The sequence below is a fragment of the Nanorana parkeri genome, unplaced genomic scaffold, assembly GCF_000935625.1.
Source record: "Nanorana parkeri isolate BGI_ZX_2015 unplaced genomic scaffold, ASM93562v1 scaffold431, whole genome shotgun sequence".
Lineage (NCBI taxonomy): Eukaryota > Metazoa > Chordata > Amphibia > Anura > Dicroglossidae > Nanorana > Nanorana parkeri.
The window spans coordinates 188,008-204,478 of record NW_017306699.1 but is presented as its reverse complement, the minus strand read 5'-3'; the positions used below and the strand labels follow the sequence as shown (position 1 = coordinate 204,478).

Genomic DNA, 16,471 nt, shown 5'->3' with positions numbered 1-16,471 from the left:
AGATTTGAAAATGAGACAAAGAAGCTGATTGGTTGCAGTGCAAATCTTCTGCAGAATTTGTCCACTCCAGTTTTGATAACTTCCCCCCATTATGTGTATGTTTGTGACCAGCTTCACCCTGGTAGCAGTTCAGGATTTTTAGGTTTTAGCCAATCGGCTGTCTATTTAGAGCATTTCGGATCATTTGTGCTATTCAGCTGGTCACACACAATATGATTGTGCAATCTCTTTTATCCAATAGCTATATCATTCGATGACCTGCCTGATAGGATTGAAATTGAATCTATTATTGAAGTAGGACCAATTTTTTATTGTATAGTTTTGGTAAATAGAAAGATTGTCCAATCAGATTTTAACATATATGATTAGACTAAAGGTTTGGCAGTTTTTACTGTTTTGGATGTATGCATTATATCTAAATGGGAATGACTGAATTGGTTATCCTAAATGGCTGATGACACCGTTGTGTTGCAGCAACACATGTTATGCGCATCTGAGTGCTGCAGTGCCTACTGGGCTCTGAAACTTTTTAGGCTTTGATAAGACTGGGGAAGGTTTGGAACCTCTGCCATGTTTTTTCTCATTCTTAAGATTTTTTCCCCCACCTCTGTCCCCCTTTACCACAGAAGAAGTTAGGGGTCTCTCAATTGGCAATAACTTAAAAGGATCTGATTTCTTATTCTATTAGGGGATAAAGTAGTAGCCTCTGTCCCCCTGTTGACAGTTCTGCTTACTTCCTGTTCTGGGGATCACATAGGAGGTAGTGGGGAATATTACCAATTAGGGACGCCGCAGTTAATTCTGATACATGTTGTAACCCTTCCCCCCCTCCTATATTTAAAGCTTCAAAAATATTTTTGGCTGGTTTTCCTTCTAAGTTAGCTACTTTTTTTTTTTTCTTTTTCCTATGTGTAAGCTTAGACTATGCTTCCTTCTTTCAGAGAAATGTAACCTTTACAGCACCTGATAGTGTAACCACTGAAGGCAGTAGATGTGGGAATAGTACTGAGCCACCATTATTGAATGTCAACTTTGGCAAAGGGCAATCATGGAGCCTGAACTTCACAAGCGATGCCGAAGAATACAGATTCAGTTTCCTCAGCTTTACTTACAACACTAGTGACTCCACGTTGTTTCCAGAGGCAAAGCCAAAAGGTAAGTCCTGTGTGAATTGGGACATCCATGATGCATGGTCACAAGAGCGTTTAGGGCCCATTCTCACCAGCCGCTGCGCTACATCACACGACGGCTAGTTTGCAGTGCCTGACACAGTGCTGATGCGACGATTTCTGAACTTTTTATTTTTTAATAGAACTTTATTGAAATGTTTTTTGCTCTACGGGCACAGCGAGGAGCATGGCGATTAAACGGTGTTTGATTTCAGGGCCCCCTTTTTTTCTTCTTCAGTGCACAACACCACATTGAGGTGTTGTGAATGGTGCCCATCCGTTACAAGACAAATTGCCTTGTTTTGCAGCTGTGCTGCACTAAACAATCAGTGCAACCCCAACGCATTTCTCCTGCTGAGTATTTTGAAATTAATTTTCATCCAAGTGCCCAGTATATTTTGCTAATTTAAATTAGGTTTGTAGTAATAATTATTTGATAACAATATAATTTGTACTAACCCATAGCAACTCATCAGCTTTTACATCATATGGCTGCAGTAAATGCAAAAATTGCCTTACAGCAGAACTCCAGGCAAGTATCTAAATACACAGGTGAACTGATTTACTTGCTAAAGGACTTCTACTTCTGTTCAGTTTTTTTGTGATCTAGATGGCATGACCAGACCTGTGACATGCCTGCTGACTGCACTGCCATTAAGGAGGAAATTATGGGAAACCTTAATGAAAAGTACAGAGGTTGCCGTTGCTGAGTGGCTACTGGAGTCCTGTCTTGCACAGGGGGCACACTGTGTGTGACGGAGCTTATCGGCTATGATGACAGCCAGGCAGCTAGGATTTTCAGAATGATCAGTCATTCGTGGCAACCTGCTTCAGTAGAGGTTTTTAAGGAATAAAGCCTGGTCTTGGACACCCCAGCCTCTGGCTGAATTATAAAGGAGCAGCAGCAAACTGATGAGGCTCTCATCTACTGTAAGCAGGTCTGTTTAGACTGATGGAACATTAACAGTAATAGCGCTTTGATTGGCTTAAGGTGCTGAACCTTCCTATCCTAGTAGTACTACTGGTTCACAGGGAGTTACAAGAGGCTAAATTCAGGTACTGTGATAATGCCTAAAAATCATTTATAGACAAAAGGCTAAATAAACTGTTAAAATACACAGATGAATTGTCTTACTTGCCAAAAGATTTGGGACTCTATGCAGCAATGCTTTAGATTCACTCACTCCTGTCAGTGTACCTAAGCAGTGAATCTTGGTTATAATCTTTCCCCCAGCTTGTGTTTGAATAGTAAAGAAAGCTGCACCCTGATAAGGTGATCATTGTCCCTCTGCCTTCCATCGGCAAGCTTTCAGTGTTTGATTGGTAGCATTGTGCTATGGCTGTATGGCCTACAGTGCTGCCCCTTCCCCTTCAAGTTCTATTGTGTAGGGGGCATTCCGATACCAGTATAATGGCAGATTGAGATGCCATATAAATCCTTTTTATAGATTTTGAATTATTGGATACCTGGCTTCAATCTGGATCTTTTACATCTTCCTACAGTGTTACTTTTATTTTTCTAATAAGTTACATTTATCTGTATTTGTTTTATGTACCAAGAGCTCAGATTTAAAAGGGGAAAAAGGGCCAATGGTACCTGGTACTGAATGGAGTAAATGCCCTGTTGTGGCAAATCCATATAATTGAATGTGTAGTGTCCCACTAATGGCATCCTGTCCAGCATTGTCTTCGATACATTGCTATATATTGTTTACATTAATTTATTTCTTTTTCTTAGGGCTATTGACATCTGCCACAAATACAGGCATCTTTGTTCCAGTTCCACTGAACGCAGCTTATAAATGTTCACATGATGATACTCTGATTACAGAGCATGTTGTTCAATTATATTGGAATGTTACACTGCAAGCGTATATGGAGAATTCCGCATTGGGCAGAGGTGAGCAAATATTTACCAGAATGTTTGATGTATTTAGTTGGAGAGAGATCTCATAATCTTTATCAGGATTTGGATTTGTTTCTCTAATGCTTTTAAACAATTGCTGGAGGTTTGAGTGGTCGCAAAAAAAATCGCTACTTGCCTACCAGGGCCCATTCGTGTTCACCCTTCATTCTTCCAGTGCAGTATTGGAAAATAACAGTTTGGGTGCAGAATGTAGTGACTGCGTCATGAATGGGGATCTGGGATCTTGGTGTCAAGATCTCTCTGCTGGAGTTCAAGCGGATATAACCTACTAGTGGGCCATTAACAAAACAAGAGTTTGTGGAGAGCCGATTCCTCAAAGCAAAGCTTATGAGATTTTAACCCTTGAACAAAAATGTAATATTGCATCTTACTAGTCCTTCGATGTGGTAGCTGCATTAGTTTCCCCCCCCCCCCCCCCTTTTTCAGCTGTTGATTCAACATCCTGGTATAGTGTGACCATGCTCACTCAATGTACTCTATACATGAAGCAGTGTTGTCATCCTAGGATGCTTGCTTCTGTTTTAGACTTCATTGCACAGAAAATTACAAGCACACTGGGTTTCTAGCAGCATAAACAGGCATTTTTCTGTACTTTCAGTCTGAAAAAAACAAATGCTGCCACTACATCTGTGGACTGGTAAGCTGCAATATTTAAAAATGTTTGTTCTTGGTTTTAGATATTCTTTAACTCCTCACACTGCCTATTTAACTCAATATCAGCCACTCCCTACTCTACCCAAAAAGAAAAAGTTTTGGCTATACATAGAGTTAAGTCTTAAAAATTGAAGTGTTCTTGTACGCATGCTTTAATTTTGGTCTTTTTTTTTTCTTTCAGATTTTCGTTGCAGTGCTGACCTTGTACCTTCTACACCATCAGCACCTACTACACCATTGCCAACTACCCATAACACAACTACACCATTGCCAACTACGCATAACGCAACTACTCCATTGCCAACTACGCATAACACAACTACACCAAGCACAACAGCCATCCCAAAACCAACCTCCAAACCAACTCCAAAACCTACTCCCAAACCTGTGGACAAACCGGCTGTTGGCAATTACTCTGTTTCAAATGGCTCAGAGACCTGTCTGCTGGCTTCCATGGGTCTGCAGCTTAATGCTTCCCTGCTGGTGGAAGGAAAGGTAAATAACGTTGCTATTGTGTTTTTATTGCTGTATTTTTGTCTTGTGTACATTTGTTACAGGATCATTGTACAAAACGCTGTACTTTGAACATTGTTGGCACAGTAAAATTGATATGACGATATGCAGAAGCCCGTCAGCTGGTTTTAAGTTTGATTCCCATGCTGGTTGAGACACACTTTTTACATATGCAGTCGTCTTTTTGTTTCCTTGCTATCCATTGTCTGCAGCAGATGAAGATTGTCAGAATATGCCAGGGATCATATTGTTTTTTATTCTAATAAAGCTGTGTTTGGCTTAAATATGTGTGTGGTATCCATCACAAAAGTAAGCAGCTTAAGAGTTTAAGGCAGAATATGAACTTTAAACAGAGAGCATTTGATTCCTGTGTCCTGCAGAACATTAGAGGCCCACCTGCATCAATAAGGTTTTTGTATGCATAATGGAGAGAAAAAAAGTACTTTAAGACATCCATTTAAATTGTTTAGTTAGTCAGTGTTAGGATTTAAATGTCGTAAATAGTAAAATGTGTCACCTCAATCTATATAAAGTCTAATATCTTTTGTACAATCATTCAGAATGTACATAGCTTGTGTCCTTTGCCAGTTCAGCTTTCATTTGTGAACATAACATTGAAGGAGGATCCCATGGACCACTGGATTGCTTCCTAGAATTTTGTAAAAGTTATCTGTTCAATACTTTTTGCCTTGTAATATTCTATTATTTTGCTCGTCAAGTATATTCTGAAAGGCTCTTTTCCGCTGGAGCTGTGTTTTAGTATATTGATCATGGGGTGGAGTGGGTAGTTAAGCTGAGCCTATAGCAGAAAGAAATAGGCATGTACCCTTGCACTCGGTTGATTAGAATAATATTCTGAGATATTCTCAGTCTGCTTAATTTGTCCAGAGAATAATAGATCTGGGATACCTGTTGGAGTCTGTGGATATCTCTATGCATCCCCGTCTTTGCCCAGTCGAGCTGTAATCAGACATTTACAGTTGAAGAGGTATATGGAGCAGATCTGCTCTGTCTTGCATATTCATTTATTAATAGTGGATCCTTTCTTTTTAGAATGTTTGGACTGCAATTGACATTAACCCCAATACCACTGTGAGTTCTGGAAATTGTGGAAATGAGACTGCTCTCTTGAGACTGACTGACAACACCACCACTGTTATTGAATTTTACTTTATTATTGTAAGTATTTGCAAGTATGTGTTCAATGCTTTTGGTTTTTGATTTTATAGATAGATATAGATCTATATATATATAGATCTCCTGAAGGAGAGGTTCACTCTCGAAAGCTTGTCTTTTATATATTTTGTTAGTCCAATAAGAAAGGTATCATTGCACACTGCAATACTACGTTTTTGTGGGGGGGGTTTTCTGTGTTGTTTTTTTTTTTTTTTTTAATACTACTTTTAAAGTTCAGTAAAATACCAAGTTACTTAAATGTGGTGATTTGACTACAATTATCCTCTAAAAAAAATTGCGACATACAACAAAGGTTCTCTTTTAGACTAAATTCACCAGACCTCCTAAAGTACATGCTAGGGATGCACCGATAATGAGTAATTGGATGAGTACTCGCCCAAACACGCCCGATGCCTAAACTTCCAGTATCGGGAAGCCGGGCGGTGGGTCATTACATGCCGCCCTGTAACTGGTAGAAAGTCACTCGCACTTGAACTTTTTTTTTTTTTTGAAAAGTATTTTATTGGTTTTTAAGTAATCATACAAAATATAAACGAAAAGGAACAATATAACGACATACAAAAAGGCACATGTCACATTCGTATGGATATCGTCTTGACACCTAACACATCATCTCACTGTACATTTGTCCCATAGCAAGAACATCCAAACATCAGAACCAGGTACCCTCACCACACTATATTATAGCAGCGTTTCATCAAGGATGGCCACTGTTGTCCGCGTCCAGCCTGTTCAGGGGAGTATTCCTCCTGTAACTCGCACTTGAACTTTTGTAGTCAAAGTGTCGCATAACTTAGGGATGTTTCGAGACAGTCTGGTATCTTCAGGCAAAACGAAAGTGTGTCTCACACTTTTGTTTTGCCTGAAGAAGATACCAGAGGGTCTTGAAACATCGCTAAGTTGTGTGACACTTTGATGGTCAATAAAGAAGATTGACTACAAAAGTTTCTGGAGTGCGAGTGACTTTCTACCAGCTACAGGCGACATGTAATGACCCGCCAGCCGTCTTCCTGATTGGCCGTGAAGCTGGCCAATCAGTAAGCCGCTTCCATACTTTCTCATCACCTGGTGACGAGAGAGCATGGAGCCTGGCTAATCAGGAATCCAGGCAGCGAGTCATTACCCGCTTCCCAGGTAATTAGTAAGCCGGGCAGCGAGTCGTCATATGCCTCCCCACTAATCAGGAAGCTGGGCGGCAGCGAGTGATTACATGCCGTCCCGGCTTTGTTAATGGGACTTCCTGGATCGGTATCAACGAATACAGAAAAAAAAAAAAAATAGTGCTCGATACCAAAAAACAGCATTTGTGCATCCCTGGTGTATACTATATGCAATCCCTTTTATTTGTAGTGGTGCAGAGTCAGGCAGATTGCTGTCATACTCAAGAACTTGATGGTCAATAAAGAAGATTGACTACAAAAGTTTCTGGAGTGCGAGTGACTTTCTACCAGCTCAATGCAAACAAAGCAGTGGGTCCAGATAACCTGCACCCCAAGGTACTTAAGGAATTAAGCCAGGTTATAACTAGACCATTTATCCTCATTTCTCTCCCGTTCATTGAAGGACACAGGCAACAGATCGTAGATCCTGAATGGTAGGGTAATATCGCCACCTGCAGGAGAAGGACGCTAGGCACAAAACTAAAGACCAATTACAGCCTAGGGGCGGCCCCTGCCGGTGGCCAAACCCCCCACCTGCTGACAAGTCTCCAGTTTTTTGCCTAGCGTCAGGAGTAAGGAGCTTCGAATTTTTTCTCTTGCATTCTTGCGGGATTTCTCCTGTTTTTTCGCTGGATCTTCTAGCAAGTGTCGGCAGGGAGACAGGCTGGATGTTTGTGGATCCTTGTAGTCTTCCCTGGACGACCGGCGAGCGCATGCAGACTCTGCCACGGTGGGTCGGCTGCGACAGCTCTGTTTTTTCAACGGAGTGGCCTGTGGGCTTGTCCCTGTGGGGTGCATATGACTGGGGATCTCGGCCTTCCAGTCACAGCACTCCACTCGGGCTGGCGGCGCCGCGGCTGAGGTCGGGGGCGTTTTTCTGCCACCCCTGCGCACCCTGATGCCGGGTTTTCAGAGTGTATTGCCTTTTACTGGGGACCGTCTGTTTGGATCCCCCGTGAATGGGATCATTACGATCTACAGGTGGTAAGAGTACGAAGGAGCAGCGCCGCAAGCCTGGGGCCTTTTTCTCCGCTCACCAGCGGGGTTTTTCAGCGTCCGATCCGGAGGGCAACCAAACTAATTAGGGGTATGGAGGACCAAAGTTACGAGACAATGCTACTAAATTTTTAAACATGTTCACATTGGAGGTGAGGAGATTAAGGGGGGATATGATTTCCATGTACAAAATGTGCAATGGTGGTAACAACATTAGCGACAAACTGTTTAAAATTAACTCCATTACAAAGACTAGAGGCCAGCACCTAAAATTGGTGGAAAAAAAATCCCAGCACAAGGGGCGAAGGGGGTTCTTCACAGTAAGATCAGTTAGGGTCTGGAACTCACTGCCACAGGCGGTGATTTCAGCAAAGAATGTGGAATTGTTCAAGAAACTTTTGGACGATTTCTTAAGGGACCGTAATATACAGGGGTACAGGTACTCCTAGAATGAGATCCTAATAGGTTGGACTTGATGGACTAATGTCTTTATTCAACCTCAAATACTATGTAACTATGTAACTTGGTGCATAATTTAGCCATGGCCGATATAGTACAAATTGTGGTATTCAACAAATCGGTTATTTTCATTAGAGACTTCCAAAATGTTAAAGCCCAGCTTTGTGAATAAAGGCACTGCCAGCACTGAGCAAATGCTACAGAAGTTTGGGTATATGAGAGATCTTGTGTAAAACTGGAGTGCCGCTGATTGCAGGGCAGTAGTTGTGATTCTGAAAGGGGTGGGGGGTTTGGAACCCTGCAAAAAGACAATTGTGTTTCATGCAGAGCGCAGCAGTCTTTCCCTGCAGCACCCTAGTGGTGGACAGATGCTGGCACTAGGCATGACTTACAAAATTACTACAGTTAGCTTAATCTCTAACTGGAAGGTTTGGTTGGACATTAACTTTTGCTGTGCTATACTGATTGCTTTATTATTCCCAATATAGAAACAAAAGAACTTCCACCTTCAAGAAGTTAATGTGACCCTGATCAATGGTTCAGGTACCGAATCTCATCTTATAGCACTTAATTTTCTTTCTATACATTACATTTTTCTAAGTACAGTTATATGTCTTTTGTTCTTTACATTAACTAACAATAAACATAAATATGTTGATAGCCTGCTTATCTGCAACCATTACTTCTGAAGAACAGGCAAGGATCAACCTAAATAGGGCCTCTCATGGTGGCAAAATCCAGCACTTTTGACTGTAGTGATTCCAGATCACTTCCAGATCCTTGCCTTTTTTTTTTTCCCCTGACACTTCTGCTCTGGCATGCGATTGATGTGATCATAACATAGTGGTCACTCCTATACTCTTCGAAGCCCAATTGAAACCTTATTACTGTAATGTGGCTAGGGTGCATATACAGTAATAAATATGGCTTTTCCTTTATCAGCAAAGGTTAAAAGGCTCTGGAAATGTCAGACCAAGGCTTTTGCACCCCTGATTGTCCTTCAGCAGCCCTGTTGATTAGGCAATGTTCAGGTAGGCATGTTCAATGGCTGCTTGAGGTTGGGGCTCTCCTAGTGTGTGTTTTTAGTTTTTGTTTTTTTAAGAACTTAAGGTAGAACGAGGCATATATGCTGCCTGACTACCTGAAAAAGTCCGGTTAGATATGAATTTACAACATAGTTTTTTCTTTTCTTTTTCTCGTATACAGACTTTTTTTTTTTATTTTCACCTTTATTTCTTGAGCAAACATCACACCAAAGCTGTACAGCATAAGAAGTGCATATGTTTTCAATACTAATGTTTTTGCTCTTCAGGCATTTCCTATAGAACAAAAGTTAATCTGAGTTTATGGGAAGCATCTTCAACCAACTCTTACCTGTGCCACAAGGAGCAGCTTATCACCGTCTCAGAAGACCTCTACATTAATACATTTGACGTGAGAGTACAGCCTTTTAATGTACATAATGGAACATATGCCGCAGGTAAGAATATGTGTATGCATACGGAGTGTGTGTGCTTTTTTTATTTTATGTGACCAAAGATTAGTAAGGACCAGTAATGTTTTGCTAACACAACTGGACAAGTGAGGTTTTCTCAATTTTGTACATCACACTCTTCACCCAGGAACAGTTCTGGAAATTCTGTTTGGAAAGCTTACCTTTTGAAATGGGGGAAGTGACATCTGAGGCAGTAGTGTTGAATTAATTCTAAACTCCTAACTGCACTGAAGGCTTTTTTTCTTTCTAGCTTGTGGAGGGACTCGTGTCTTTCATCTGCGTGTTATAGTGTTATAAAACTATAATCCGGCCAAGGATAATCCCTTCTACTACCAGCATGCTTCAGTTTTTTTGCTAGTGTCCTAGGAGGATGGACGTCTTATCTTCAGCTCTGCTGTGTGAAAGACTAACCTATTTTTTTCGGCGCCCCTTATTTTGAAAAAAACTTATTATCCTTTTTTAAGTTGTGTTTTTTTTTTCTTCAATCAAGACTCTTCACTACCTTGTTGATGGAGCTGGCATCTTTGATTGCCGCTATCTGGCGAGGCTGTCGTCAGCATGGCTTTTTAAATGCTGTCTGGACCTGCTGGACTGGACATTGCGGGGATAACCTGTAAATTATTTTTTGTTGTTTCCACAAATGACATTTACCAAACCCATTCTGGCAAAAAGTTAGCCATGGAGTGCTTTCCAGGTCTAGAGCCACTGACCTTGCCTTAGCACTTGCCCTGTTTCTGAAGACTCGCTTTGTTAGTAGGCCTGTTGAGCTGAGCACCAGACGCTACCTAAAGTACTTAGATTGCTGGGCACCTTTTAAAATGCCCTGTTTCCCATCAGTTTTCACTGGGAAAATGGCCTGTGGTAGGGAGGGCTGATGGCACTTTGCTGGGTGGAGAGTGCTCTGCAGTCTTTCCTGCCCAACAGTGTAGAGGAAGCTGTGACAATAAGGGGGTCTGAGTCTGAATATTAAAAATAGAATGTGTTTTTGCCCCAGTTCAGAGCACCTGCAGTCCTTCATTTAGTGATGTGGGATGTGGTGGGGGCCTGTCACATCACTAAATGAAGGACTGCAGGTGCTCTGAACTGGGGCAAAAACACATTCTATTTTTAATATTCAGACTCAGACCCCCTTCGGATTTCACCTGCCGGTTTCTGGTACAAACCGACGCATCCGCATATGGTCTGGGCGCAGTGTTGAGTCGGGTAGACCAGGCGGGAGAAGAACATCCCATCCTCTACCTGAGCAGGAAGTTACTTCCACGGGAAGTAGCGTATGCCACTATTGAAAAGGAGTGTCTTGCGATCGTGTGGGCATTACAGAAGTTACAGCATTACCTGTACGGAAGTTCCTTCACTGTCATTACCGATCACAACCCACTCAGCTGGTTATCCAGAGTTTCCGGCGAGAACGGTAAACTGCTGCGCTGGAGTTTAATTCTCCAGCAGTATAATTTTACCATTCAGCACAAGTAGGGCAGTGCCCACGGCAATGCGGACGGATTGTCGCGGCAATGTGGAGTTCAAAATTAATTTGTGATTCCTTCTGATGCCACCACACAGGGAGGAGGTGTGACAATAAGGGGGTCTGAGTCTGAATATTAAAAATAGAATGTGTTTTTGCCCCAGTTCAGAGCACCTGCAGTCCTTCATTTAGTGATGTGACAGGCCCCCACCACATCCCTAAAATGAAGGACTGCAGGTGCTCTGAACTGGGGCAAAAACACATTCTATTTTTAATATTCAGACTCAGACCCCCCTTATTGTCACAGAAGCGTCTCCCCACTGCTGCTCCTTCATATAACCATATGGAACTTAAATCTTCAGTCTTTTTGCTGCTCGCCTATTGAATTTTGTCACTTCCGGCCAATGGACCCTCGGCTATTTTGGGGTTTTGTGATTACCTGAGACCCTGCTTTTTACAATGTCCAATCGTCCAATGTCCAATTGTACAGTGTCCAATTCTAGAGTACCGGCGGAAAGATTCAGTTATGTGAATTGATGCCCCCAATTCACCATCTACTAACGCCTCCAGGGCGACTTTTAGTGCGCCTCCTGATGGTGTCCACATTTTACAGCCTGAAATCCTGTTTTGCCGCCTTCTCCTAGGGTCCATTCCATGCACGGTCCTCCTTAGCACGGTCAGGTGTTGCAGGTTCCTCTGCCCTTTCTGGTTAAGGTTTTAACTACAGTCATGCAAGATTTTATGGCTCATATCACCCAGTTATTTACAAACTCTGATCAGAGACTCCCATTGCACCTGCTGGTCCAACTTTCTCTTCAGGGATTGGAAACACCTTGACAAGCTGTTTGCTTCCTTCAATCACCTAATAGTCTTGTAGGTTGTTGAGTATCACCATCTCCATTTATGAGCAGGAAGCCTCTGTGATTCCTATTCATTGAGTGCTGGGGTTGCAGAAAATGAGATTGAGGACTCTGTGTCCTCAATCTCGTTTCCCTTTTGAAACAAAATTAAAAAAAAAACAGTTTGAGAAACAGTTGAGTAAAAATAATAATACTGTAATTAAAAAAAAAAAAGTAAAATAAAGTGCCCCCCAATTATTACAAAATAAAAAAAGGTGGAAAAAGTCATATTTTCCCTGACAAATTCTGGTGCGGGAGGTGCTTTGCCTTATTTCAATGGCACCCCAAAAGCGCCTTCTGCCCGCACTGCAAACCTCAAAAAGCCGCCTTTTGCATGAAGGTGCGCGCCCCACAAACCTTCCAGAATTAGTGAAAGTTTGGTTACCTTTGCAGCCTTTTGGACATCTTCCCGAAGATCCTCCATGATGTATGCCAGCCTGTTGGGCTGGGAGGAGCACCCCAGCTCTGCAGGAGATTTGGTCATCCTCTGAGTCTAGTCTCCTCCAATGAATATCCCGGAAGTTTGAACAATTTAGCTGTCTCTGCAGTGTTGCATCATACTGCTGGTAGGTCATCTGATCCGAATTAACTTGGACAATGCCATGACGGGCACACATCATCCATCAGGGAGTGATGTGGAGGCAGTAGTGGAGCACCAGGGCCTGATCCCAGCTGCAACGTCTGCGACGCTGGTAGTTCTGCCACTGATTCCAAGCTGTAGAGGTACTACAAATTCTAGCAATACAATATACAGCAATGCAGAATATAAAACTACATACTCAGTGTTGCTCACCAGGGCTATGTGGTATCTCAGAAGGCTGCGCGTGGTCTTTTTATTGTGTTTAATGTGTAATGTATTTTGTATAGTTAATAACATTACAAATATTTTCACTGTTATTTTCCCTATTTATCCTGAGTACAGTGACCCCTAAAATGTGTAGGTTTTGGTACATACCTTATGTCAGTGCAGTGTGATCAATAAACAAGTGGATATATTTTAGATGTCTAAACATTTGGAATTTTTTGGCACATTTGCCTTGGTTAATTGTGGCCATTTAAACAGGATAATTAAAACCGATATGACCGTTTACTGTCATACTGTTTATTAGGGATGCACCAATACAATTTTTTCAAGACCAAGTACGAGTATCGATACTTTCCCTCAAGTACTTGCAAATACCAATTGCCGATACTTTTTTGTGTCATGTGACAGTTTTTCTAAAACAATACAGACTAATTTTAGGACAGTGGTGGAGCGCCAGGGCCCAAACTCAGCTTCAACAGCTGAAACCCTGGTAGTTCTGCCACTGACTCCAAGCTGTAGAGGGACTATAAATCCCAGCAATACATTATACAGCAGCGCAGAATACCATCAGTTATAGAGGACTATGAATCCAAGCAATACATTATATAGCAATGCAGAATAATATGAAGCTACATACTCTGTGTTGCTCACCAGGGCTGTGCAGCAGCTCTGGAGGCTGTGCGGGGTCTCACCAGGGTTGTGCTTGATCTTACCAGGCCCGTGTGTGGTCTTACCAGGGCTGTGTGCGGTCTCACTAGGGCTGTGCAGGGTCTCGCCAGGGCTGTGTGTAGTCTCACCAGTGCTAAGCGGGGTCTCAGAAGTATGTTTGGGGTCTCACCAGGGCTGGGTGTGGTCTCACCAGAGCTGTGGGGGGGTCTCAGGAGAATATGCAGGGTTTCACCAAGGCTGCGTGCGGTCTCACTAGGACTGCGTCCGCTCTCACCAGGACTGCGTCCGGTCTCACTGGTGCTGCATGGTCTCACCAGGGCTGCTTGTGATCTCGCCATGGCTGTGCGGGTCTCACCAGGGCTGCGTGCGGTTCTCACCATTGCTGCCTGTGCATCTCACGAGGGCTGTGTGCGTGTCTCACAAGGGCTGTGCTGGTGGCTGTGGGTCTCACCAGGACTGCACGGGCTGATGGGGGTCTCGCCAGGGTGCAGGCGGTGCAGGACTCCCCACTGCTGTGCCGGGTTTTACCATGGCTATGCAGGCGGATGTGGAAGGAGGAGAAAGAGATGTTCGGCTGGGCAGCACTGTAAACAGGCACCACAAGGTCCCAAGAAGGCTGCCGTTAGGGCCCCAGCACAGGACCTTACGGCAGCCACTTGAGTTTAAAGAAATTTAAAGTGCCGTTATATGCAGGTTTTTATCTGCATTTTCACAAGTACTGGTATCAGTTTTGGTGCATCCCTATTAATATTGTCACAACACCTCTTTTTGAGGAGTTAAGCTGACCATACACTGTTCAGCGGGGCGAAGGGAGAATAATGACTCCATTCCCTCATACGCACTAAAGAGAGTAGATGGAGGTGTATCTCTTGCCACCTTTTGTATTTTGCCAGATGGGGCCCGCGGCTGTCAGAATACCAAACCAGTGACTGCAGTCAACTCTCTGAGAGATTTCCACCCAGCTCCTTTAACGAAAGTCAATTGAAAAAATAGCTGAAATTCGATTTCATGTATGAGCACCTTTTTAGGGTTGCATTTGCAATTACATACTATTAACTGCTATTATTTTGTATGAGATAATAAATGGAGCAACAGAGCTGGGCATTGAATCTGTTCATATAGTTATACCTTACATTAGCCATGCGGAATGAAACAAATGTATTTAGTTGCTAAGGAAATTCTCTGTTTACACCTTGCTACCGGTCAGCAGCTATATTCTGCGGTCGGCAGCAGAGTGTAAACAATGGAGAGCAACAGCCAGCCTGCTATTGGCTATTTCAAGTTGTAATATCAGGCTGGCTATGGCACCTACTCACTAAGCAGAGGAGCAAACCTGAGAGAGAACTTTCTTTCTAAGGGCCACTCCTTATTGGGTGGGGCTTCAATAGCCAGCCTGCTATTGCAATTTGAAATAGCCAATAGGAGGCTGGCTATTGAAACCCATTCACCTGTTGGCTGCGGAAGCTATCTGGCAGGTGAATGGGGCTGCGGGGGGTGGTTGCTTGAGAGTTACTATTAACTAGTTTCTAGTTGCTTGAGTTATCTGGCACCTACTGATCCCCATGGGTGCAGGATAACTGGGAGTTTACACATTAGCTCTTCTGATATTAATGAACGTTAAACAACAAAGATAACTTGTTACTCCTGCCCTCTATTATTCTCCTGTGCTTTTGAGCATTTCAAAAATAACCTGTTACCCCTGCCCTTTCTTTCCATGTGCACTGAAAATTGTCATCACTGAGCCAAGACAATACAATCATTGCATCAAATTTATTCACCCCATCTGTAGTCTTCAGTCTTCAGCCAGGACTGAGGGAAAAAAAGACTTCTGCTCTGCATATCCCACATGCTGTTTGAGTTAATGATTTCAGTTCACTGAGCCAGAAAGGTCTTTGCTGCAGTGCACTAGAGTAATTACCAGATAGACTGTACTGCACTCATGTAATTACTGGAGAAACCCATCAATAGCTGCTGGAAGCAGGAATCCCCTGCATAAATAAAGCTATAGTGGAGGTAGTGCATTGGCAGACTAGAACTGAGAAAAAGGAAGGCAACCAGAACTCCTTGATTTGCATGCTGCCTTTCACAATTGGCTGGCAAATTCATAGGATATGGAAGTTTGGGTAGAGTTTAGCTAAACAGAGAATGCTTTCCTCCAATAGTTTCTGTTTCTCCAGTGGTTGAATGCAGTACATATTAGAAATAATTGCTTTAGGCTTCTGGCACTGACGCTATAGAATCAAAGTGAGTGCAGCATACTTTAAATCTTGGTTTAGACTTGTAGTGTATGGGAAAAGGAAAGGGAAACTGTTATATTTACAGAGTAGCTTGGAATACTTGGCCAAATCAATGTTTTTAAAAGAACAGTTATTCTTTGTATCTACTTAATCTACAGTCAAGCTATGTAGCTCCGGTGTCATTTTAACTGACCCTTTCAAAGCATTTAGTTAAACACAAACATTTTACTGCAGGTGTTGATAGATATAACAGTTCACTTCTGGGGTAAAGGATTTTTAGGCCATGCAGCATGCAAATTATACTTCCCTGGCTGTTGTCCCTCCTAATCCTGTGCTGACAGCTTTTGTGTGTAATAAGATTCTCGGGGAAGTTCATTACTGATGCATATTGGTGTAAACCGAGAGAATAAGCTGTCTTAAAGACTCATCAGAAACAACATCTTCATAATGCATGCTCGTCTCTGCTTGATGTTGATGTCATGGGTTTGCTTGTAGTGTACTTTTTAAAGTTTAAAAAACAAACTTTTTTTGTATTATCCCCTAATGAACCTTTTTAGCTATGTTTTAAAATCCAGTCATAGTTCTCATTTTAGCTGGCCAGAAGAACATAAGCTGACCTCTTGTAAGCTTTTTCTCAAGTACATGATCACATACAGGTCACACCTTTTCACAATTCCAGGTAGGACCACAGCTGTATTTATTTATCTATAACCGTTTTTAAAAGCAGTCATAATTTTACCAGTGACATGTTGGGAAACCTGGAAAGTATACATTGCAAAGGGCATAGCTTGCCTCGTCTGCGCCCCCCCCCACACACCCCACAAAAACA

The 16,471-nt window shown here is 42.5% G+C and overlaps 1 protein-coding gene across 1 annotated transcript in view; it reads left to right on the top strand.

The window, feature by feature from the left end:
- LAMP2 (lysosomal associated membrane protein 2) overlaps positions 1-16,471 on the top strand; it is a 41,911-nt gene that overhangs the window by 16,033 nt on the left and 9,407 nt on the right. Inside the window, exons 3-8 of the mRNA XM_018560070.1 lie at positions 942-1,155; positions 2,908-3,069; positions 3,932-4,245; positions 5,317-5,442; positions 8,564-8,618; positions 9,388-9,555. Of these exons, the coding sequence (XP_018415572.1) occupies positions 942-1,155; positions 2,908-3,069; positions 3,932-4,245; positions 5,317-5,442; positions 8,564-8,618; positions 9,388-9,555 (1,039 nt within the window). The remainder of the gene's footprint in view (positions 1-941; positions 1,156-2,907; positions 3,070-3,931; positions 4,246-5,316; positions 5,443-8,563; positions 8,619-9,387; positions 9,556-16,471) is intronic.